Source organism: Hydra vulgaris, chromosome 05 (assembly GCF_038396675.1).
Source record: "Hydra vulgaris chromosome 05, alternate assembly HydraT2T_AEP".
NCBI lineage: Eukaryota > Metazoa > Cnidaria > Hydrozoa > Anthoathecata > Hydridae > Hydra > Hydra vulgaris.
Window position 1 is genome coordinate 22,993,779 of NC_088924.1, and position 27,227 is coordinate 23,021,005.

Consider the following 27,227-nt stretch of genomic DNA (forward strand, 5'->3'; position numbering starts at 1 on the left):
TTACTTTTTGTGTAGTTTTGCTGAGTTATTTGCTTAATGCTAGGCACGCCTATGTGGTCATTTTAGCCGGTACCAAAACTGTTATTGGTATTCCAGTATTTTATTTATTTTTTTCCATGACACAATCTATTTAATGATTTAAAAGGTTTTATATTATCCTATTATTAATTTGCTAATTTGTCAATCTTTTAACAATTTAAAACGGCTGAAATATTCGCAGACTTTAAACAAACATCAAAATTTAAAATCTGCCACTGCTTCAATTGCTGTTAATGTTTTTTTGTAAAACCTTTGTTTTTACATATATTTTTCCTGCTTTCATGTTTAATACAGAACATAATAGATATCATGATACTTCCTTACAGATGTTTTTGTAAATATTTTTGTTTCCCTTCCGATTTACTGTTTTTGAATCTTATAGTTGTAATTATTTGTATTAATGCATTCACCTTAGGTAGTGTTAAAAGATATACATCTAGAGATCAAAAAAAAAAAGTACTTAAGTCCGAATGAATTAGGTTCGCTTCTGAGAAATAAAACACTTTATGGACAGATTTTATTACAAGGTTGTTTCAAGTTTTTTTTTTAGTTTTTTTTTACTTGTTTATAAACTGTGTAGATGACTTTGTTTTCATTTTTCATTTTTTTTTTTGATATTTTTTTCCGCAACATTCGTTGAACAGAAGTATATAGTAGAAATTATTTAAATGTTTAACAAAGAAGTCGCGACGTTGATAAAATTTGTTAAGCCGAGCCTTATAGAAAGTAGACCTTTTTATGTGCCTAATAAAAGATGAAGAAAATGGAACGTTATTTTATTTTTATGCTCTATTTAGCTTTGCAGTGTACTCAAATCTTCGTTCCTCCCTTTATATTAAAAAGCCATGTATTTCAAAACAAATGCTTTGTGTTTCTTATTATTACATTTTCTTTTTCAGTATACGTAGTATTAGTGGCAAACGATAATGACGAAGTTTTTAACTGGTATGATGTTTATTTTACGATAATACTACTATAAACACGGTATAAGTCACAACAAGTTATCGAGATTTTTATATATGTTGATTATATTGGGGCAACACTTGATTTTCAGCTTCTATTCAAAATACTGCGTTTGCTCAGATTATGTTAAACTCATGTTGTGTTGTAACAATAATTGTAATATTTTATACTCCAACCAATATATCTATCAGGAAATACAGTAAATTAAAATCTTAATAAATTGCTTTTAATTTGAAGTTACTTATTGTCATATATATACGTAAAACTCGTTACTATTATATATTATATTGCAAGGTATATTATTTTTAAATTTTGTTTGACACGATAACAAATTAATTTAAATGTTTGATTGCATCATAATCGTAAACTACTTTTTTTTTATCTAAATGCATATAAAAATAGACATAAATGAACAAATAGAACCTACTGTTTGTTTTAGATTTATGCTTGTTATGGCTGGTTAAAAATATTAGTTGTTATAACTTTGTGAAATAATATAAGTAATTTATATAATGCAATAAATTACGCTTTTTTATAAATAATTGTTTTTAAATAAATTAAACTTTTTTTTATAAATAATTTTTTATTATATAAATTTATCATCATAGCATATTATCCTACGGAAGTTTCAATATGCTATATTTATTTTTGATGTTATAAATCAAAGGAATAAATTTACGTCATTTATTAAATGCAGAACTATTTTTTTTTACTATTTTAAAGTCACAGAAAAAATGAACATTTAAAAGTAAACCATTTTCATCCTCTGAAATTTAGTTTTCATTTGTATGCGTTAAGAAATTTTGTTTAACTGTTTGAAAAGTTTTTAACAATAAACAGTGATGAATTTATCAATTAAATAACGTTTACTTTTAGACCAGATGTATGGACTTGGAGGCGTATTAATTGGTTTATTTGCTTTTCTTATACTTTGTACAACGCTCTGGTTTTTTTACTGGCGAAGGCAACAAGGAAAACGTTTCCGACGTCTTTCTGAAACTGAGTTATCGCAACAAATAATCCAGACAAAGTTCCCTATTATAAAGACAAACACGCTAGAATTTACTCTTCCGCAAACAGTATTTACAAGATCGTTACAGAGCAGCGAAAAACTTAATGAATCGAATAGTAATGGCGAAAAATATGAATTGTCAATTAATGGTTTACAAGATACTGGAGTGATAAAAACAAAATTTGGCCAATTTAAACCAGCTTTATATCAATCTAGTGACGATAGTGAATGCGATGCGGACAATGATTTACCTCCGGGTAATAACGGTCGCATTTATTTTAATTTGGAATACTTAGCGCAATCAGAAAAACTTGTAGTAACTGTTGATAGAATTCGGAATTTACTTGGTCGAAATGCTTCCGCATCACAATCAACAACATGTGATCCTTTTATTCGTTTATACTTGTTACCTGACGAAAAACGATACTTACAATCTAAAATGAAACGAAAAACACGCCATCCTGTTTTTAAGGAAACATTTATTTACACTATGTCATACAGTTTGCTTATTGAAAGAACGTTAAGAATAACCGTTTTTGACGTAGACCGATTTATGCGTCAAAATATTATTGGTCATGCTTTGTATCCTCTAAGCGATTTAGATGTAACAATGGTAACTGAAGTTTCAAGAGATGTTGAAAAGTTTTCGCAAGTAAGTTTTTTTTGTACCTAATACATAATAATAAAATTAAAATCTATCAGAGAACTGACCTTTTTAAAATTAAAAAGTATTAGTTGATCTCAGTAAACATAAAGTAAATATTATTTTTGTAAATGCTAAAAAACACCATGATGGCTGAGTTATCATGAAGACCAAAAAAAAATTTCAAACACAGTGGGCCAGGTGGTGGACAAAAGTAAAAAAAATACATCCTCAAAAATTACTATATTATATACCGTTTTATAGCATAAACATTCAGCTTTTATAAAATGCATATACTTTTGTATAATTATCATGCATATGCTTCTAAGCTGTTGAATAAAGTAAATTTTATTTTAAATCTTTTTTTTTAAGAATTTTCTTTGATAATATTTTGTGTGTTAATAATAAGCATAAAGCAATTGCAACACTATTTTACACTTAAGTTATGTCTAATAAAATGATTTCAAATGAAAGTGAATTTAAAGTACTTTTTTAATTTAAAATTTCACTTATATAGTCGAATACCTTTGCGGTCCAGTATTTTGAGACAAGGTGGTCCAGTATTTTGAGACTTGAAATACAAGATTCAATATGTATATTATCAATATAAATTTGGTTTTTATTTCGCGGATGTCCGCATGGTCTCTAATATTAATTTTTACAAGTTAAATGATGTATCAAATTATATGTGGCAAAAGCATTATATGTATTTTATTCTAAATAGTTATGTGATAATTGAGTATTAGTGAGGTTAGATTAGTGTTACATACTTGTTTTAATATTTATACATCTTATAATATCTATTTATTAGATTTTTTAAATGTAATTCATATTTTTATATAGTTTATAGTTAAAACATGAAAAATATTTATTCATATAAAATACAAGAAAACTTGAAGTTAGCTAATTCTCATATTTTAGATGCAGTTATAATAATAATAAATGTTTGCTGTAATACTCAACGCAGCGAGTTGAGTATGGAGTTTAGCAAAAGTAGTTATTAGACTATAACAGCTTTTACTTAAGGTTAAAATATAGTTAATTTGTTTTTAATCTGTCATAAGAGTTTTTGAAAATGTTTATAGATTTTGCATCTATAGTTTCTTGATTTAGTTTGTTCCTTTTTTCTGAAATCCTATATGTAAAAAATTCATATCTTACTGTTGATCGTTTGACTAATTGTCTTCTAATACGCATGTTGTGACCACGAGTGACTGAGTTTGTTAGAAAATCTGGTGGATGATGCCAAACTACATTGTCATAACCATTAATAATTTTAAACATTTGAATCATGTCACCTCTTATTCTTCTTTCACTTAACGTTGTCAATTTTAATTTATCTAATCTTTCATGATAACTTAAACCTTTTAATTGATGAATTCTTGTTGCTCTTTGTTGTACTTTTTCTATTTTCTCGATATCTTTTTTAAGATAAGGATTCCGTATTGAAGCACCATATTCTAAATGAGGACGAACTAACGATGTAAATAATAGTTTTGTGCTTTCTTCATCCAAATAACCGAAACACCTCTTTATCAATCCTAACTTCTTGTTTGCTTTACCAACTGCAATATTGATATGTTCTTCACATTTCAAACCATTTGAGATATAAATGCCTAAATCTCTTTCTAGAGTGGTTGTTGTTAAGTTTGTCTCATCATTATTACTGCCATCTACCATTTTATAGATGCATTGAGGATTATTTGGTCCAATATGCATAACTTTGCATTTATCTACATTAAACTTGGTTAACCATTTGATTGACCAATTCAACAATTTATCTTAATCACCTTGTAAATTACTCTGCTCAGACTCACCTTGCAATACTGAAATTATTTTTGTATCGTCAGCAAAAAGTTTACATTGTAAATGATATAAACTTAACTTCAAATAATAGCTTGTCTAATTTCATAAAGCATTTTCGACGTGTCAAATATGCAAAAGTTCATTTTGAAGATGTCAAATATGGAAAAGTTCGTTTCCAAGAGAATAAAAAATAATGGCTACAAAATGAACCAATATCGGTTTAATTTGTAATTGTTAATAAGAATATTCTTCTAACTGCTTCCATTAATAAAGACAACTCTGCTCTCATCCAACTCTAGTATCTGGCAGACACCAGGTAAATTTTGATGCTTCAAGTAGTAAAACAAAGAAAAGAAGGTTGGCGCCATTAATTGCATCTTTTTCATCATGAGATTTGTTGTTTGCATCAGGTTGCTGTTTGCGCCAAGATGGTAAAAAAAAAAGAAGCTAAAGCTGTTTTAAATAAACAGAATATATGAGTTTTGGTTTAAAAAATAATTTAAAACAAAACTTTTATAATATTGTCTCCACAAAAAGGTTTACTTTTTATATGAATTATCTAGTATTTTCATTAAATATAAAGTAGAACCCTGGAACTGCATAAAAATACCTAAAATAAGTAGTTAGGTGTTTAAATTTTCAACCAGACTACCACATTAATATTAGTCTAGTTTATTACTTTGATGTTTTAAGATACTCAAGCTTGTAACTATGTAAAATGAACTATTGCCAGGCATTTCAGGTGTCACTATTAGTTAAAAAAATCTATAGTGTTTTACATTTTTAGAATAAAAATACTCAATGTGGTAATTACGGGGTTAATCCGATAAAGTTATCACTTTTGTCTAGTTTATATTTATAATGGCTAATAAATTATGTGGTTGCTAAACAATTTAGGTATTTATAGCAACCCAAAATTTAAACAAATGTCGCTATTGAAATCGTAATCCTTAAATTAGTAAACAGTGTAAAAATGGTCCTTAAATAATTTTTATATAACGAACTATTAGTTCTGTTTAGTAAAAGTTTCTGACCCACTGCGCACTAGTTTAATCAAAATTAATTTAAAGCATACGTAAGACATAATACTTAGATTTTAAAATTTGAATAAATTTTTCTTCTGACCTTTTAATAATACCATTTATTTTATAAACATTCCTCATTAAACGTTATTTATCATTAAAAATAATTTTTGTTAGTTATCTTGTAGCGCGCAAATATGGAAAACACTAGTTTACATTAAAACAAAATAGTTTTAGATTCCTTGAGATACCGTTGTAAACTAAACGAAACAAATGTAGGGTGGTTAGCAGCAGCAGTTTTGCTGACAAAAAAGTTTTTTTCAAAAAGATGTTGTACTTTTAGATAACTTATAAAATAACACCTGTACGATTAAATTTGAGACTGGCTTTAAACTTCAATAAAAACTTAAATAAAAATGATAAAAATAAGATAGAATAAAATATGCAAAATGAATAAAAAAAAATATCACAACACTCCATATCTTTGAACTTGGTCAAATCTGGTATTGATATCTTGTATCAGTTTTTGTACAGCGATTAGGTTGTAGTCTCCTTGCATAAAAACGAATCTGATGCTCAAGGCTTGTTATATTATTTATAGACCATCTATCGTTGTAAACTTTACGCTTAAGCATTGCCCAAAAATCCTCTATAGCATGAGCTTCTGGCAAGTTTTCTGGGTTGTCCTTTATTTGAACAAATCGTATCTTCAACGTTTTCAGCCAAATTGTTATTAAATTAGCATAGTGAATGTCGGGCTAAATCGGGCCAAAGAATGTATTTGGTGTCTCAATAATATTTATCAAATAAAATTGCTTTTAAAATAACTCTTTTAAATAGATCTTTTGGTTTATCACTTGGTCAGAAGGAACAATGCAAATTGATGTAACCTCTCATGGGGAGATGCCATTCATTGACAATGTCTGGTGTCAAACTATGTTCATTTGAATAGTATGTATTATCACCAGTCAGTGTGCCTTTCGAAAAAGTAAGACTCATTGTAAATAATAAATTCGATCACGATATTTTGAATAAAGTTGACTACTTTTTTGGCGACCCCAAAGCCTCTGTTTAGGAGTTCCGTGTGATCTTTTTTTTCCTTTATAACAAAGAATAGGCTTTTTATAACATTTTAAGATTTGTTCCATAGTGATTTTACTACAACTAAGCCTTCTAGAAACCTTTGAAAGTGACACCTCTTCGATGGTTTAACATTTTTCCTAATTTGATGTGGTTGTTTCGTGTATTAAAAGTAGGTCTTCTTCCACTTCCAGGTTTCCAAGTCTACGGTTTATTTTTATTGTAACCATTCGTATAACTATAAATTGAAGCTTTCGAGAAGCCATTCATCTTGAAATGGTTTGAAACAACATACTTTCCATCTTCATGCTTTTTTTGATAAAAATTTGGCAATTTAAATTTACATTTAAACAAAAAATAACCAGACAATTTATTTACTAATTGATGAAGGAAATATAAAGCTCTAATTTGTGACCAAATACTAATTATTTTATCAAATTTACTAAACAATTATTGCCAATTAAAGCTAGTCTCAAAATTTATATCAGAGGTGTTATTTATGAAAAAATGGAAAATCGTTAAAGTTAAACATATATTTGAACATATTTTTGATTAAAAGCTTGTTTAAATATTATTTTTACTTTTTTAGTATTGATTGATTAGTGGCTTATATTTAAATTATAAAATAAAATGTTATAAATAGATGTTAATGAATCAAAATTAAACTAAATATTGTAACAACACGATGAAACAACGCAAAGAAATTAAATCTTGTTACAAACCACATTTATTTAAGCTTTAAAAAAAATATCAATAATAATTTAATAAACAAGTTTTATTTATTTTAATAACAGTTAGATATTGTTTTCACTATTAGTTTACATTGATTGCAAATAGATTTGAAGTTGAATTAAAACCAGTAATCCAACTTTGTCTGGATTACTTGTAGCGATAACTACAAATATATATTCTTTTACTGTAAACGTTCAAGTATCAATTTTTACTATTTTAATTATCTATTATTTATTAATTATAAGCAATGATTTTAACTAAAGCCTTAAAACTGCACTTACTTAATAGTAAATTAATGTTAATATGCTAATTTCTAATATAAACTGATTTTTGAAATTCTCCCTCTACTAAGTTTGGTCTAAAATTCTCCCTGGACTGAGCTTAGTCCAAACCCTGATAGATGCTTGCAATAAATCTATCAAAAATTTCAACATTGTAGTCAGAGGCGATTCAACAAATAAAACAAGAGGGGGAGGGGAGGGGAGGAGGTGAATCCGTAAAAAGTACCAACTGGTTCCTAAAAAAAAAAGATTCTCAAATTCACCTTACCAAATTGTGTCAAATGACAGACTAGCCGAATATATTCATCAAAAAACCGACTATAACCGGAAAATCACTTTTTTGGGGGAAAGGGACACCCCCTCCCCCCACCACCACCGTAAAATCGTCTCTGATTGTAATGAATTATTTTGACAGATTTGTTTAATCTAGTGTCTGAAATTATTAAAAAAACGGTTATCAACAAAAATTTTGTTCTCTTCTGGATGCAAATCCAGCAAAACTGTACAATCGTTTGTGGAGTGCCTCTTGGTTATTCGATCTTTTAGACAGGTTTAATTAGTTTAATTAGGTTCTGAAAAAAATAAGACTATTGTATATTGTAGAAGAATAAATTTGCAACATAATTGGGAGAATTATAAAATTATAAAAGACTGTTAGACATAAGTTGAAGCTACAAAGTTTGTCCGGATTTTTAATAACAGGAGAAGCAGCACAAATAAGGAAACAATATTTGTAATTAAGGTAATCGTAAAGATTTCCATAATAATGTTTTCATTTATCGAAATAAGAAAACAATAGTTTAATATGTATTAGAAGTAAACAACTTTTAATATATATTAAAATTTTAATCTTTAATAAAAAAAAGTTTTTATACTTTTAAAATATTTAAACTCTATAAGTTATTTTAAGAATTAAATTCACTTGCCACTGCATTCTTCAAGTAGAGGCAATTCTACGGGTGTGTGTGTGTGTGTGTGTGTGTGTGTGTGTGTGGGGGGGGGGGGTGTTATATCTCCTCCGTCTCTTTTCTCCTCCCTCTCCCCTCCCATACTCTTTCCAAAAGAATGTGGTTTTTAAGTTATATTTCGTTTTTAGAGAAATATATTCGGCTCGTCATTAAGACATTTCAGTCGGGTGATTTTTAGATTTAATGTTTTTTTCATTAGAAAGCAGTCGATACATCTTGAGTATTCGTCCCTCCTCCTCCCCCGCCCTTATTGTATTTCTAGAATTGTCTCTGACCCCAAGCTGTTATATGTAGTTTTCTCTCAGAAATATAACATAAAGTCAAGATGTTTTCTTTACTCAATGAGAACTTGTCTTTTAAAAAATTATAATCACAATTCAAACTAAATCATATACCTCTAATATTACCATTACAACCCACATAAACATATTTACAATTTCAAATTAACGATATGAACACATTACCAATTACATACAAAAGCGTACAAACATATTAACAACAATTATCCACACTTTAATTACAAACCACTTGACGTCACGGAACACTGTAACATTTAACTTAATATAATTATATTATAGAAGAATGATCGCATAAATGAAAGATCTAACCCATGTATGAGATGAAATGTTAGACTTGTCTTTGTTAGCACTGTTAAAGATTTTTAAATTATTTTAAAAGTCTATTCGATTTTAAAAAAAATGTCTTTTAAAAAGTCTTTTGAACGTTTTAAATGTCTTTTGGACGTTAAAAAAGCTTTTTATTATTGGTTGAATGCTCCATGCATAAATTGTACATGAAACCAAAAAAATAAAAGTTTTTATGCATGCCTGAATCCAGGTAACACATCTTTCAGCAGAAAATTAAAAAATCAACCTTAAGACCATCAATGTTAAGTGTATAAAGAAAAAGAGCTGGGTTGATTTGATCAGAAATAATATTAAAAGTAGTGCATTCTTGGAAAAAAGGTGAATAGTAAGAAAAAAAGAGAAAGATGATTGAGTAAAGTGCTTCCCGAAAACAGATAAATGAGAAGTCTGAAGATTCAAACCTGGTTTCTTGACAAATAGGTAACGTAGTGTGTACGAATATGCACATGTAAATCATTATAATGTTTTAAAATCTTCACGAATCAACTCAGAGATTCAAAGATGAAACAACCAAATATAAGCTAGTCTCACAAAGAATAAGTTATTTATTATCTGAGTGTATATGAATACAATGCGGTTGCCTCAGTTCTGCTCTCGTTGTAAAAAAAAATTAATCAAAAAATTAACTCAAAGTTGCGACATAAAACTCCTTACCTAGTGCTCCTAAAAGGTTTTATATCTTTTTAACATTTTTTATTCTTTTTGCATTTACTTTGCATTTACTAGCATATTCCAATAGGACCAAAGTCATACATTTTAATTTATTTTTCCCCTGCATAAAATATTAATTTTTACAGCTCGTGTAAAATCAAAACTTATTCACAAATTTTAAAATTCCATGATAAATCTAAAGAAGTTATAATTTTGTTGTTCTATTCTGAAGTTATTATTTTTTTTATCCAAATCAAAAGCTGCTATAATTATGTTCAACTTAAATTACTTGTTTTATTTGCTTATTTGTGCGAAACACATTATTCAAAGTTAAAACTAACTCTTTGCTTAACTCGTTTCTACTTGAAAAGGCTATTAGTAAAGAATTAACAAGTTAGTCAATATTTTGTGCCAGTAAAAGTCATTAATTGTCATGGTTACAAATGTAACTGAGATATTTTAAAAGAGGTGGAGTAGAATTATTTGGTTTGTGTTGTTAGTCAAAGGAATGTATATTTTAGACACATGTGTTTTATTGATATCTTATGATAGCTATGAGTCATGGTATCTATCTCGTAGCACAGTATGAACACACAAAGGTCCCTAGCTTAAATCCTAGACCAGTACCCCAAACAAAGATCCACTATGTACACCAGGTTATCTTTTGTCAAAAGATCTTCTTGCGTTATCCTAAAATGATTTTTTTCAAGACATACCAACAAAGCAATTAACTTATTTCGTAAACTTATGTCCCCACATTTGGGATAAGGAGGAAAACTTTTTTGGGTATTTTTGTTCCTAATCTCCAATCACCACATTTTTTTTTTACAAAACATTACCATTTGACATAATGATAATATTTATAAACATACTTACATTTTTCTACGACTAAAAGTGTCAAATCAGAAACACTAAAAAATCCAAAATGCGCCAATCTATAGCGCGCCGATAAGAGTAATCAAGACTTAATTTTGATGTCAAAAATATATTCCCTGAACCCAAAAACATATGCTTAGATGAATAATACGAATATATATGGATGTATAATATGACTATATGTTGGTGTTTTCTATTTTTGCTAACTTTTAGTATGTTCTAGCCCACTGTGGAACGGTTTGAATAAATCTTATAAAAACGATGCTTTTACCTGTTATAGTAAAGTAATTTATAAATATAAATATTTTTATTTTCATATATCAATATTTATAAATATATTTTGATAATTAAATTTGATTTTAATTAAAGTTGTTTATATATTATTGTAGGTTTTAGAATTAGTTATTATTTTTATAGTCAATATTAGATTAGTTTTTTTATATTTCTGGTAATTTCTTATTATACAGAATAACTATTGAAGTTTCAAAAATCTGGAAAGGTATATAACTAGATAGACTACTAAAAAGGTATATAACTAGATAAACTACTAAAAAGGTATATAACTAGATAAATTACTGAAAAGATATATAACAAGATATATATAAAGGTATATAACTAAATATATAAATAAAGGTTTATAACTAGATAGACCACTCTAAAGGTATATAACTAGATAGGTGTATTTGGTATACTTAACCACATATTTACAGTTTTTATTATTTGTTTAAATTGATCTAATACAAAATCTGTTTGTACAATTAGGAAAAGTAATTTAAAAACTGTTTTTAAATTTTTCCATTGCATTTTTTTTTTCCTTTTTTACTTATACTTATAACAAAATACATTTTCATAAACTAATGAAAAGTGCTATATTAGTTATATATTATTTAAAGTCTATACTTTTTTTGTTGTTGAAATATATGAATAATGTGAAGTATAATTTATTATTTATTTCTTACAAACCGAAATTAATTTAAATTTCTGCCCTCCCTCTAATGAGGAGTGTATTTTTGAAACCCTGTTATAGTTATTTAAATAGAAATCTCACAAAATAATATACTTTGCATATACGCTTTTTTATATAAATGCATACTTTTTTACGACTACTTTAGAAAATTTAAAGTTATTCCTAATTTTGTAAAAACAAGCAAATATATTTAATTTTGTTGCTTGAAGTCATGTACCTTATGTAGTTTTATGTACCTTATGTACCTTGAAGTCATGTACCTTATGTAGTTAGTCCATATTTTTATTCTTTACTCAAAATTAAAATGAAAGTATTATTATTACTAAAATTTTGTTAATGTTAATGTTATTAAAGATGTTATTAAGAAAAATTGTTCTTTTTCAGGTATGCGCCGGATCTGGAAGATTGCAAATTGGGCTTACACACTTCCCAGATTTGAATCGGATAAGTGTCAACGTGATAAGAGCTTCCCAGCTGTTTGAAGAATTAGGAGTATCTGCTCCAGGTAAAATTATTGTTTAAAAAATAAATAAATGTAGGAAAAGAACTTTTGGTTAAGTTAGGCACTAAATATAAGTTATTATAGTTTAAACGTAGTTTTTAATATATAATTGTATCTTAACAATATTTATTATTATTACGTATTTATTTGTGTCAGCATAAATATCAAATAAGAAAATAAACTTTCAGCAAAAAACCATTTCCGTCTTTACTAAAATACAGCCTAAATTAAAGCAATTTTCTAATTAAAATTAATAAATATAAAAACTAAATAAAAATGCGTAGTATGTAGAGTACACAATCGAGTTATTTAATTTATTTTTCTTAAAAAATAAATACAACTTGGTAAGCAAGCTATTGTCATGGTTTTGTCAAAACCAACAGTCATATTAAAGGGTATTTTTGCCTTAAAAGTTCACCAGTACGTCGTTTCTAAAAACAACTAAAGAAAAGCTTTTCAAATATGGAGTGCTATAAATAAAAACTAACCTATGCTATTATGGCTTATGATTAAAAAATTAAAAACAAAAATACTGTAATAAGCCTATTTAATCCAAAACAAAAAGTATGTAAGTTAGTGGTGTTACAGTTGTTATTCTATTCAATAAACTTTAATTTTATTTAATTTTTTTACAGTTTTATTATATATTTATTATTTAAGACTGTATTAATAAATATTTTCATTATTTTTCAGACACGTACGTCAAAATCACATACCTTGTTCTCAGCAAAGTTCATAAAATTAAAAAAACGTCAATAATTAAAAGTACTTTCGAACCATTATATAATGAAACTATGGAGTTTAAAATAAATAGCAACGAACTAGATGCTGGTTGCTTACATTTTGAGGTTTTTCAATGTACGGGGGGAATAAAAAACGATCGTATTCTTGGCTATTTTATTATTGGTGGAAATATGTGTTCACGTGGCAAAGAGCTAGAACACTGGGAAAACATGGTACAAAATTCTCATAAAGTTATAAAAGAGTGGCACGACCTCAAAAGTTGACAGAATAAATAAACAAAAACATGTTTTAACAAAGATAATGGCAGCTTATTAACCTTCTTAGAAACCGTTGCTAAAAAAAAATAAAATGAATAATAATCAGTAACAAATCAAGTAAAAACTTGTGTTGCGTAACCGAGTGCTTTCATAACGCTTGCGTAACAGTTTGCTGATTTGCAAATTAAGCCAACATAAACTCAAATATCAAAATATGATATTGATTAAATTTCACAACCCAATATACAGAAAAATATTTAAAGATTACTACAATTATCGTTCGTCTTTCATAAACTGTAAATAAAAAAAGACAACTGTTAATTAGCGACTTCGAGATTAATAATTGACACGCGCAATTTTTACTTATAAAGTATATATTTATAAAGCATGTATTTATAAATAACTGTATATAAATACTTTTTAAAAGTAGCACATCGATAGCCTAAAATTTTTCAAAAGAGAAAATACTTAATAATGCCGTTTGACTTGCTGTAAAAATTTATAAAAAGTTAAACTTTAAACAGCAATTTTGTAAAATTATAAAACAATAATTAATAAGAAAAAATCACACAAAAATCATAACATTTTTTTTCTCTTCATCCGATAGTTTTTCATTGTATTTGTACGATATGCAGTCTCGTATTGAAGTTACAACATATAAGGTAGTGACAATATATATAATAGAGTGGAGCGAAGTGGGGCATAAAAGAATATTTTCAGAGAAAACTGGGTAAGAGTAAACGGTTTAGCTTTAAATTTAAATATTTTTTTAAAGAAAAAATATTTTATGTTTATTTTTTTTTGTTTTAAAGAGAATCTTTTACATTATACAAATATATAAAAATTAAGAAAAAATATTTTGAAAATCTTTAAAAAAATCGATTTCTATGAAGAAAAAAAACGTTTACATTTCCCTCTATAATTGGGGAAAAGTAAACTAGTTAATTTTTAATAACAATTTTTTACGATATTAAGAAAATTAAAACTAAATAAGAATATCAAGCAAAATTATAACTGCTTTGATTCTCTTGAATCGCATGTAAATTCAGAAAAAAAACAAGATATATTTTAGTAACACTTTTAAAAAACAAGAAGTATTAACAATTAATAACAGTTTTTAATATAAGGAAATCTATTACCCATTGAAAAAGATTTTTAAACAGTTTTAAATTTTTTGAGCCGTTCTGAAAGTAAGTTTGAAAAATATTATCAGAAACGTTTCTTCAAGACTTCAAGAATAAAAACAGTGTTAAAAAGATGCGTGAAGAAAATAAAACCTAATTTTCTTAAAATCGCATTTCAAATTACCTAGTATGTTGTGGTGCTTCACCTAGCGTTTTGAGGCTCCGATTCAAAAAACAATATAATAAACTTCATTGATTTTTTTTTTATGAATTGAAAATAAAATGTAACATTAACAAACTTAAAAAAAATACTGAATTTGTTGTTGCTTGGAGTTCCTTTCTTTATTAGCTTGCTCCTTTTTAGCTATGTTTTTCTTGATTGGTGAAACCGTTTCTTACATCCCCCCCTTCTCCTCCATTGAGCCGTGAACCTGGGTAATTCTAACATTTACCTTGTTTACTTTTTTTATTTTTTCATTTTATTATTTCAGTTTACAAAGTCAGTCGTTATACAAAAGAATAAACTAATAAAATACTTTTGCAAATATATAAATATAGCAGACTAACAATATAAACTAGGTTTCCGAAAGAAGATCACAAGGATCTTGTCATCGGGACCTTATAAAATATAATAAAATATATAGTTTTTTACATCTTTTTTAATATTTTTTTATTTACAATAATTGTGAAGTGCAAGGTATTATGAAGAATACATATATATTAATCTTTTACACGAGTTAAACTGTAAATAATATAAACTAGCAAAATATTGTAAACAATATAAAATACAAAACGTGAGAAAAAATAAAAATAAAAAAAAAGTTCACAAGTTAAGTTAAAATGACAAAAAATTAAATTTTTTCAAGTGATTAGTAATATTGTAAAATGTTATCTTGAGAAAGAATAAAATTTTTTGCTTTGTTTTTAAAAAGATGAAGAGAATTAGTTAGATCAAAATCAAAATTTGGCAGAACAAGTTTATTCCACAGGTGTGGCGCACGATAGGCAAGACAGAATTGATTAAAACTTGTGTGACAAAAAGGTTTTTCTAAAAAATTTATATTTCTAAGTTCGTATTTGTTGGTTGGTTTTAAATTGAAGAGATCTTTAAAGACTGGAGGAGATAGATTGTTTTTCCACATATAAACAAAATATAAAATTTTCAAGACGTTGAGTTCATATATATTTAAAATTCTCATTTCAATAAAGTAAGGTTTACAATGAGAAAAACGATCAGCAAAGTTAATTATGCGAATTGCCCGTTTCTGACAGCGATAAAGACGTTGTAGTTTTTTCAGAACTTCCACAGGCAATATTTGCATAGTTTAAGTAACAATGAATAAATGAGAAATAGAGTTGTCTTAAACTTATGTTATTGAGATAATTTCGAGCTTTGTATAAAACTCCAATGTTTTTAGAGACTTTAGAGCATATATAAATAATGTGTTGATTCCAAGTAATGTTCTCATCGAGATAAACACCTAGAAATTTGGTGACTGGATCTCTTTTAATTTCAATATTGTCAATAAAGATTTGAGGCAAGTTTGAGGGAAAGGAATTTTTTTTCTTAAGCGAATGAAAAAGTGTTTATTTAGTTTTTTCGGTGTTTAATTACTTTAGGTATTACTTTGGTTACAGGTAACAAATTAGATATTTCTTCAAGTGATATTGATTTATCAGGTATGGTTTGATAAAGCGGACGTGTTTTTTTTTACGGCTGAAAAAAAATCTTTAAACAAATTTTATAATAACATATATTTATTTACAAAAAAAAGAAGAAAAAATAAAATAATAGTAGAAAAGTTTGATAAATATGGCAGTCACAATTGTTGAAATTTAAAAAATGCTAAAAGAAATGTTTTTAGAATATAAAAAAGAAACTGCAGCAATGTTTTCAGAATACAAAAATGAGATGGCGATTATACTGAAACAGCAAGAAAAAATTGTTATCAATATTTTAAGTGCAAACACCAAGATATTCAATGAAAGACTAGAAAAAGTTGAACAAAAAGTTAATGATAATTCTAACGAAATAAAGTTATTAGTTAATGATGTAGAAGATCTTAAAGTAAGCTTAAATTTCCATGAGGAGCTGTTCGATAAAAAAATTGCCAGTATCAACGAACGAGAAAACGAAAAATCAAGAAAAGAAACATCGTTTAGTGAAAATATCAAGGAAAAACAAAGAATATCTGAAGATAGATCCAGAAGAAAAAATCTGAGAATTGATGGGTTGTTGGAAACTGAAAAAGAAAGCTGGAATGAAACAGAAGAAAAAATTCAATCGCTTTTTGCAAATAAATTAGGGTTAACTGGAATAGATGTAGAACGGGCTCATCGAACAGGATTAAAAAGAAATGGACGCTTCAGAACAATTGTTATTCATTTGTTGAGGTATAAAGACAAGATAAAAATTCTGAAAGAATCATGTAAGCTTAAAGGAACTAACGTGTATGTGAACGAAGAATTTTCCCGTAAAACTGTGGATATAAGAAAAAAGTTATTGGCGGAAGTGAAGAAAAGGCGATCCAATGGTGAAAATGTTTATCTTAGGTATGATAAAGTTATTACTTCAAAAAACTCTTTATTTAAATTTAGTAATAATAAATCAAATCAAAATTAAAAAGTTATATATATTTTAAATGAATATTTAAAGGTAAGATATATACATCTTTTTTTTTTATATGGCGGAAAATAATATTTTGAATGTTTTTGATAAATCTACTAGAGAAAACAAGAAAAAAAGAAACTTTTCAATAGATACTGTTTATTTTAATATAAGTTATGCCTCAAGTTATTTAAACTCTTCATTATTCAATTTTTCATTATTAAATTTGAACATCAGTAGTATGAGTAAAAATTTTCAATCCCTAAAAATAACTTTAAAAAACTTAAACTACAATTTTAGTGTAATCTGTCAAACAGAAACTTGGTGTATAAATGGCGATGAGTTAACTTCTAATTTTTTTCTACAAGGTTATAATTCAATACACCAACCCAGGAAAAACGGCATTGGCGGGGGCGTATGTATTTTTATTTTTAATTCTTTTACTTTTAGAAAATTACTAAACCTCAGTGTCTATGACGCTAATTGTGAGTCGTAAACAATTGAAATTCTTAATCAGAAAACCAAAAATATTTTTATAACTTCTCTTTACAGACCACCTAATGACCAGACCACCTAATGTTAATTTTCAAGCGTTTGAAAGACACTTAAAAAATATATTGCCAAAAGTCATTAAAAAACATATTTACTTAATTGGTGATTTAATCATAGATATTCAAAAAATGAATAATGATTCCTACGCTAAACGGTTTGTAAACTACTTCAGAACAGTTTAATACCTGTAATTAACAAACAAACGCGCATAACACGAAATGCTTTTTCAATTATTGATAACATTACCACTAATATTGCCATGACTTGCCAAATCAAAGAATATTAAAAACTGATATCAGCGATCAAATTTTCTTATAAATTACTCTTTAATTCCTGAATCTAAAAATTTATTCGCAACATATCTAAGACAAATAAGCAACCAATCTATTATAAAATTTCGAGAATTATTAACAGAAATTGATTGGAATCTTTTAACTGAGTGCAATGATGCTAATTATGCGTACGACTTATTTTTACGGTTGTTTTCTAAACAATACGAAAGATTCTTTCCAAAAATTAAAAAAACAGCTAATTCCAAAAACATTAATAACCTGTGGATGACAAATCGTCTTAAAAAATTATCCAGAAAAAAACAAAGGTTGTATGAAAACTTTTAAAAAAATAAAACTTATGACAATGAAATTACATACAAAAAGTATAAAAATTGTTTTGAAAGAATAAAAAAGCAAATAAAAAAAATTATTACTCTAACCTCTTAGAACATTCAATTGGAAATAGTAAAAAGACATGGGAAGTAATTAAAGAAGTTACAGGGGAAAAACAATTACAATAAAACACCACTATTCCAAATAGATTAAAGCTAACCATGAACAAACAAATATTTGATAAGAAATAGCTGAAAACTTCAACAAATTTTTTATAAACATAAGTAAAAACATAGCAGCAGATATAACTCCTGGAAATAAAACATTCCAATCCTATTTAAAAAAAACACACAATGTAATGGATGAGTCGGCACTGTCTCTAAATGAACTTCAGGCATCCTTTAATGCGCTTAAAATAAATAAAAGTGCCGGGTTTGAAAATATTAATGTTAATGTTCTGAAAGCTGTTTTTGATGTTATTAAATTACCTCTGTTTATTTTCAATCTTTCAATAACAACTGGTATTTTTATTTGTCAATTAAAAATAGCAAGAGTAGTCCCTGTATACAAAAATGGTGACGATTCTATACCATCTAACTACAGACCTATATCTATCCTTTCTTGTTTTTCAAAGTTGCTTGAGCGTATTATGTTTAACAGACTGTATAGTTATCTTGAAAAACATAATATCTTATACAGCAAACAGTTTGGTTTCCGAAAAGGACATTCAACACATCATGCAGTAACTGATTTAGCCAGCCAAATTCTTGATGAGTTTGCTAAAAAAAGTTATACTCTCGGCTTGTTCAAGCCTTTGACACTGTTGATCATAAAATTCTCTTGGACTAACTAAAAATATATGGAGTAATAAATAGCAACTTAAAATTGCTGCAAATTTACTTTGAAAATAGAAAACAAGGAGTATCTTATGATTCAACGTGTACAAAGTTAGAAACAATAAACTGAGGAGTTCCTCAAGGCTCTATTCTTGGATCCTTACTATTTCTGGTTTACGTAAATGATATTTACCTATCTTCAAACATGCTTAACTGTGTTCTTTTTGCTGATGACACTAGTCTTTTTTATACCCATTCTAATATAAAAATAATTTTCTTAACAGTAAATCGTGAGCTGGAAAACCTAAATGACTGGTTTAAATCAAACAAACTCTCTTTGAATATCAGTAAAACTAAGTACATTTTATTTCATCATCAATCTAAATCGGTATGCCCGCTGGGTATCCCGTATGGGTCCCAGTCAAATCCCGTACTTTAAAACCGTATGGTGCCCATTTAGGTTTGCAACTGGGACCCATATGGGAAACCCATCGGGAACCCGCCGGATATTGGCCGCGGTTTTCCTCTGGGACCCATATGGGTATGCCCGCCGGGTATCCCGTAAGGATTCCACGGGGTTTACCCATTGCAATTCTTGAAATACTACGTTTAAATATTTAAAATTTACAGAAAAAGCAAATTTATATATAACTTGATTGGTTTATTTTAAAAAAAACAATTAAAATTAGTCGAAATTAAGCAAACTTTTAAACGACTCTTTATTCGCGTAGTGAACGCTTTCACGGTTATCTCGCGAATTGGAAGCTTTTCCATTGTTGTTTAAACGACTTCTTTGAAAACCTCATTACACTATGTCTCGTTTCAATATGACCTGTAAAAAAATTAAAGTTAACTGTTAGTCTTAAATTTTATAGGAAACAAATTATTTTTAATATATTATAAAACTCTTACGATTTCTCCTTAAACTCTTCAGATAAAAAATGTAATTTTCACCATCGAAGGTAGAAAAATGAAACCTTTAATTTTATAATCGACATTTATTTGAACGTTTAAAAATGTACTTGTAATAAATAGGCACATGCTTGTGAATCATATAATAAATTGATAACGTTCCTTTAGTTACTGATAAATAAATTATATTAAACAATTATATAAATATAATTTTATATTTATATTGAATATAATTTGATATATACTGTTTATAACTTTATATATAGGGGAATGTGGGGCGCCATGATATACTTTTGGTTTTTGTTTTGTAACTACTTTTTTAAACACGTTTTTTTTTTAGCAATTAGTGCAATTTGTAGATAAATATTATACCTTCAAAATTAAATTCTTAAATTACCAAAATTAAAGAGGTCGAACTTGTTAAAACTTATTGAGTTAAAGTCGAACTTTGTATCAGTTTGATACAGTCTATGGGGCACCATGAAACAAGATAACAAAAAATTATAAAATGCGAGAAAACAATACAAAAAATCATATTAAAAAAAGAAACAATACTTTCTTAAAATTTATTATAAATTTTTAAAATTAAGAATAGGAATCATGTTCATGTTCAATAAATCACTTTTGGAAACAAAATTTTTATTTTTATTTTTCTGATAAGTTGTTTCTTTATCTTTTTTTTCTTTTCTTTACTTTAGTAAAAATTTTGTTGGTGAATCAGTTGCTATTATACTGCTAGCTTTCTCACGAGGTTTTATTTAATTTTTTCTTTCAGCGGCCTTTGGAAATCCTTTAAACTGAGAAGAGCTTTAAAAAGTTAATAATTTCAGAATCATTGGCTTGACTTGTACTTGGTTTGGAAACTGACAAAAGGCTTCTAAAGCTTTCCTGGTGAGAGTAACAAGTTATTGGTATCCAGAGTTTTTCCAGTGTTTGTTTGATATGTATTTGGATTGTTTCTATCAGCAACAACACTACATAAAAAATCTGCTTCTGGATATATACATTCTTGTCAAAAGGAAATATTTCACTTTTTCTAAATCCACTTTGAATGTTTGTGATAGTAAAACTTTTTTCATATGCGATGCTAACACAAGATACAATTTCGTAAATAGTGATTCTCCAGGGATGATTTAGAACACTCACAGTGACCCCCCTCCTTCAAAAGGGCCCAAAAATTCTTAAAATTTTTTCCAATAGATAATACTAAATAATAAAAACAACCTTACATTTGCAAAAGGGCTCCATAAATTTGCAAATGAGCCCCCTAGGCACAGCTCTGCTTGCCTAGGAAACTCATTTACAAAAACGCTGCTGAAATAGAAGTTAAATACAAAAAATATTTTAAGATTATAACAAACAGGTACTAGAAATTTATTTAACAAAGAAAATAGATTCTTTTACTTTACTTCTTGCTTGTATTAAAAGAAATGCTTGTACATGAATGCTTACCAAGAAAAAAGAAATATATATTTATAAGGATACTCTTAAAATGAAAGCGGCAATGATATATTAGGGTTAAAATCAAATCAAATATATAATTCTTAATAATAATTAATATATTCTGATTAAAATAATATAAAAAAATATAATTTTTAATAATCAAAGTTTAATTTGCTGTGTCATTGTGAAGCCAATTTAATTTTGTGTTGATTTCATATGCATCTTAGATAAATGTTACAGTATTTTTTTCAATGTAACGACAAATCTGGAACAATCCGCCAGATAAAGTATTGAATGTAATCTGAGATAATTTACAACATTTGGGCCATTTAACCATAAGTTGATAAGTCTTTACATACCCCTAAGCATACTAGTCTAAAGGAAACTTTGTCATCATGTCAAAATTTAGTTCCATTTAAAAACAAAAATCTGAATTAGTACTTAAAATTGATGAAATATGTGGGAGTATTATCTTGCCACACCACTCTCCTTTCTGAACACAATGCTTACATCAGTTATAACCATTGTGCCCCTAATACACTTAACAAATGCTCTAGCTTGTGCATCACATATGATAACAGCAAGATTGATTTCATACTCAATATTTTGTAATAATTATGTAGATAATCAAAAATAGAAATAGGTTTTTGGGCACCACTTTTTAAACAGGTCTTTAAAAATCCAATTTGAGTCGCCCAAAACTGCGAGTCCTAGGCCTAGGCTCTGACAGCAACATTTATAAACAGCAAAAACTTTTTGTAAATTTTATTTAAAATTTTTTACATGTATGTTTAAATTTTGTCACTATTTTAGATTCTTATTGAATAATTTCCTACATGTTTTTTTAATATAAAATATTTATTGAGTATATTCTTTTTTACTAATAGCTATCAAGCTGATTGAACTGACTTGATCAGATTTAGCTTTAATTTGAAGCCAATGGGTTTAAAACTGAAGCTGAAATATCAGCTGCAACCCCTAACTTACAGACAACATAGTTAATGTGATGTATATACTTTATCATACTACATGTGTTTTTTTATACTTGAATACTTATTTTTTTATTTAATAGTACATGTTTTTTTTTTTAATACATGTTTTTTTATAATATTAAATACTTAAGAAAATATTGATTTTTGCGGAATATTCTTTAGATAAAAATAATATTTTCTTACATTACTCTAATCGTGGTAATAAATAAAGGAAATATTTACTCCATTACATTTGTCCCCCAAAGTTCATGTAATTCTATCATACTGTCTTTCTGTCTTTCACTAAATTTAATTCTGTCTTTCACTAAATTTAATAAATATAAGTTATTACCATTATTATTATAATTATATTTACTAACCTGTCATTACTAATATTTATAAAAAATACACTCTGGTTGCTGAAGTCACTTTTATTTATATCAGTATGCAAATATTGTTAACAGTCTGAGTGCACCAAGCAGAAATATTCTTAAACATGCTTCAAAATACAAGATATATATAAGATACATATCCTATAAGACCTATGACTTAGAACTTAATACTTTTATCCCAACATTTTAAAATTAAATTATGGAAAACAAAAACAGTGTTCAACTTACTATACCTCAGTTATAATAAATAAGCATATGGTCATGATCTATATAACAACTTTTTTTAGTTATCGTTATTTATGTTAAAGTTATCAAGTTAAACTAAAGTTTTATAATTAAAGTTTGAATGCAAAAGTTCATATCAATAAAAATTTTATCAGCATTGTAAACATAAGTTAAGTATTATAAGTATTTACAAGTATAAGTATTGTAAGTATAAGTTATTATTAGTAATAAAAATTTATATATAAATTAATATAGAATTATACATATATATTATTTAATATATAATAATTATTTTATGTATAATATACTATATATAATATATTAATGATATATTTTATAATAATATATAGTTATATAAAATTAATTATATAAAAAGAATATATAACTTATACATAACATTATGTATATTATGATATTATTGTTAATATTACAAGCTTGCAATTTTAAATCAAAGTCAAAAAATATCAATGAATAAAAAATCAGGTAGATGCATAATAATAAAGCCATTTTTTTGCATTTATATGTAAACAATTAATATTTATATCTCACGTTGGGTAAACTTCATTAACATTAGTCAAACGATTTAAAAGCTTAGAGTTCCCCAAATATAACCTATCCATCACAGCATTCGCCTGTTTGCTCTTTTTAAATGTTTCTGACCAAACCAAAGTTTTGATTTAACTCAAAGCAGTTATTACCATCACAAGCAGAAACAAAACTTTATATTTTAATCATTTTAAAAATGCTAACAGTGTCTTAATGGAATATTTACTTCATGTTTAATAGTTACTGGAACATATGTTAAACATATATGTTAAATTTTGTAAATTTATTTAAAAAAAATATAAAAAAATTGTTTTATAATGGTAATAAATGAAATTTTAAAACAGCGCCCTTTTAACGTAGTTTCACAGGGAAAAAATACATCGAAAGAAATTTTTTTTTAATTATAAATTTAAATATAATGTATACAAAAAATATAATGCATAAAAGTTAAATTTTTAAATTTATTTCACGAATAGTACGAATTATAATTGGCAACCATCAAGTAAGTTTTGTAATGATTTTTTTTAATTATCAGTTTAAACCTTTTGGGAACCATATGGGAGACCCGTAAAAGCCCCAGATCCTTCGGCCCTAATAAAAACCTGATAAAACCCAATCGTGCAAATTTGCTTTATTTTTTAACCATCCGGAAGCCTAAACTAAACCCGTTAAAATCCCGTTCCCGTAAGCCCAGACAAAAACCACACGGTACCCGTCTGTCAATGTTGGCTGGGAATATAGTTCAGGGAATATTTAGCGAGGTGCTCTATCCATAATTTTAATTTACCTAAGTCAACTCTTAAAACATCTGATTACTCAATGTCATATAGAGGGCCTCGTCTGTAGAACATAGTTCTTAATGAAAATATGAAAAGTATAACTTCAACAAATTGTTTTAAAAATATAGTTAAACAGTATTTGCTTGAATTAACAGACACAAACATATTTTTGTATTTTTAAATGGAAAAAAAAAAAATCTTGTAATATTACTTATTGTATGTATTTATTTAATTTTTGCAATTTGTCGTATTCTTGTTGTAATTATGTTTTAACTTGTTTTATATAACAAGTATTTGTAAATTTATATAATGAGAACTTTGTAAAAAATATTTTACGCTTATTATAGGGGCTTGATAACAAGACTTCTGTCTTCTACTTGCTCCTGTCGCTAGTAATTTTTTTTTGCATTTTTAATTTGTACAACAAAATCGTTGTAAAATGCTTTATGACTTTTGTATTTATGTTTCTAATAGCTTGCTGAGCCATAACGAACATCTCTTGGAGATAATATTGTTGGTGCTGTTGATGATGGATTATTTTCAGTATTTTCTTAAATACACAGCTTGGCTCGTAAAAACTTATCTTCCTGCATCCACTCAACACTGAGTCCTTCACTTGAAATTCCAACTTTTTACCTGCATTTATACTTGTTTGTTTTGATGCCCACTTTAGCCATAACTCTGCAAAGTTATTCATGAAACCTTTCATGTTCATCTTTATAAACAAAGAATAAAGTGCAGATTTAGCACTTTTGTACTCAGAGTGCAGTTTCTGATTAAATTGATCAAGAAGCTGGGTAACACCAGTTAACATCACAGTCAAATCCTGAAGAATGACCATCAGGACATAACAGGCCGTTTTATATTATTTTTTTCTAAATAGTGGTCAAATGCCACTGTTGTTTGTAGAGATTAGGAGTTTTGGAATTCATTTAACTGCATCTTTTGGAGCCATGGGGACACTAATCTCTTTTCCCTCGAACAAATACAAGATATGTGGCGCATATTCAATGGAAAAACAAAAGGATGTAAAGTTAAGCATTCTCTATTTTCTCTTATTATCTTTGATAACTTTCCGAGATTAAATTAAACTATTTGGTGTACCATCAACTCCATAGGTGACAAACTGGGGGTGGGAGGTTCAAGAAGAAATTGTATAACAATACCTTTTAATTTTTTCGGATTTGTGGCTGCCCAAAGAATTTGTCTTAATCAGGATCTTAACATCTAAGTGGCAGATTCAGGGGAGTGGCTAGGGTGTAAATAAATAGGGGAGAGTGGGTATGAAAGAGCCAGGTTTTGAAAGAGCTGATGCCATTATTTATAACTTAATGGCATCCGATCATGATTGTATTTTACTTTTTATGTGGAAACACTAGATACCTGTCACCCACAAAAAATTTACAGTTTTACTAAAAAAAAATAGTGTTGTAAGAATGTACTAAAAATTTTGAAAATAAAAAGTAATTTTTGGTGGGTTTACTTACTTAATTTTAAGATAAATTGTTTTGTATTGTTTGATAAATGATATATGCTGCATTGCTATATATATATTTTCTGAAAATCCGACAACAAATGAAGGGAATTTTATTGCCCTGTTCCGTCTTCTTGCAGAGCAAACTCCAGTTTTAAAGGCACACCTACTTAATGGACCGAAAAACGCACAATATACTAGCAAAACTATACAGAATAAGATAATCAACATTGCCGCTAACTTGATTCTTTAAATGTGTCTTCTTGACACATTTAAAGAAAAGCCTAAAAAAATGGAAGTTGTAATTTGATTGGTGGAGACTGAGAGAATCAGAGGAGAGTCTATTGCACTATCTATCAAAAAGGCACTAAAAGAAGAAAGTATTAATATTAAAGATTGCAAAAGACAAGCATATGATACAACGGCGTCTATGAGTTCAGACAGAAAAGGGGTACAGACTTTTGTTAAAAAATGGGCACCATATGCAGACTATCAAGGATGTGTCCTTCACTCCCTAAATCTAACAATTTACCATGGATGTGAGATTTTATCTATTAGAAATATGATGGATTCCTGGCAACAATTGTTTTCATTTTTTAATAACTCACCAAAGCGACAACGCTTTCTCCAACGAGTTATTTCTACTCAAGCGCCTGAATTAAAAAAGACAAAGTTGAAGAACCTTTACAAAACACGATGGTTTGAGCGTCACAGCACATTCAACACTATTGATGAACTTTACATTTACATTATTTACAATCTTAATGAAATTGTAACACCATCAGATGACATTGATCTCTATGATGATTTAGAACCAAAAAGTTGGAATTGGGATTCTAAGACTCGGTCAAAAGTCAATGGATTACGACACACATTTACTAATTACGACCACATTATTAATTTTGCTGTGGCAAAGGAAGGTTTACAGCCAATGCAACCAATTGTATTATGTCTTCAGGGTTAGTTAATGGAGGTTTATCTGGCCTTTCAAAAAGCTTCGCAAATTTCTTCTTTCTATTCTGCACTCCGCACAAATGCTGATGACTGGTTTTCTACCATTTATCTCAAAGCCAAGAAAATTGCGCAGTCTGTAAATTGTACTGAAGAAACTCCAAGGCTTTGTAGTCATCAAATCCACCGCTCAAATATACCTGCTACCTCACCTTTTGAGTAGTACAAGCGTAATGTAGCCATTCCATTCCTCGACAAGGTTTCATCTGAGTTGGCTGCACGCTTTACAGAAAATAAGAGAATACCTATGTTCTTGATTTCAGAAGTTATTATCACCGAAGAGAATGAAGAGTTGAAAACATTGACAAAGCAACAAGCGGATAAATGGTACGGAATTCTTCCAAACCCATATGGTCTGAATAATGAGTTGCAGCGATGGAAACATTTATGTGTTGAGAACAATTTTTGTGGAATGACAATCATGCAACTACTTCAGCAACATGTTGACTCCACATTCTTTTCCAATATTCGTGAGTTATTCCTCATTCTGGCAACTTTGCCAATCGGCAGTTGTGAGGCGAAGCGTTCATTTTCTTGTGTACGCCGCATTCATTCATAT

General features: G+C 27.7%; 1 protein-coding gene across 2 annotated transcripts; it reads left to right on the top strand.

The window, feature by feature from the left end:
* The first annotated feature begins 437 nt into the window (after nucleotides 1-437).
* Nucleotides 438-13,769, top strand: LOC136071902 (synaptotagmin-15-like). Of its 2 annotated transcripts, XM_065797679.1 has the most exons (5): nucleotides 438-566; nucleotides 939-984; nucleotides 1,879-2,666; nucleotides 12,072-12,192; nucleotides 12,883-13,769. In XM_065797679.1, the coding sequence occupies exons 2-5, from the start codon at nucleotides 966-968 to the stop codon at nucleotides 13,194-13,196; spliced, it is 1,242 nt and encodes a 413-aa protein (XP_065653751.1). In that variant the 5' UTR covers nucleotides 438-566; nucleotides 939-965; the 3' UTR covers nucleotides 13,197-13,769. The 2 variants fall into 2 exon arrangements, with proteins under 2 accessions (XP_065653751.1, XP_065653752.1); XM_065797680.1 differs by lacking the exons at nucleotides 438-566; nucleotides 939-984 and adding an exon at nucleotides 1,680-1,750.
* The last annotated feature ends 13,458 nt before the right edge of the window (nucleotides 13,770-27,227 follow it).

Bases quoted from the DNA above. Each gene is read 5' to 3' on its own strand.
- LOC136071902 (XM_065797679.1), top strand. The intron at 2,667-12,071 runs GTAAGTTTTTTT...GTTCTTTTTCAG, and splicing joins ATGTTGAAAAGTTTTCGCAA to GTATGCGCCGGATCTGGAAG. The intron at 12,193-12,882 runs GTAAAATTATTG...ATTATTTTTCAG, and splicing joins ATTAGGAGTATCTGCTCCAG to ACACGTACGTCAAAATCACA.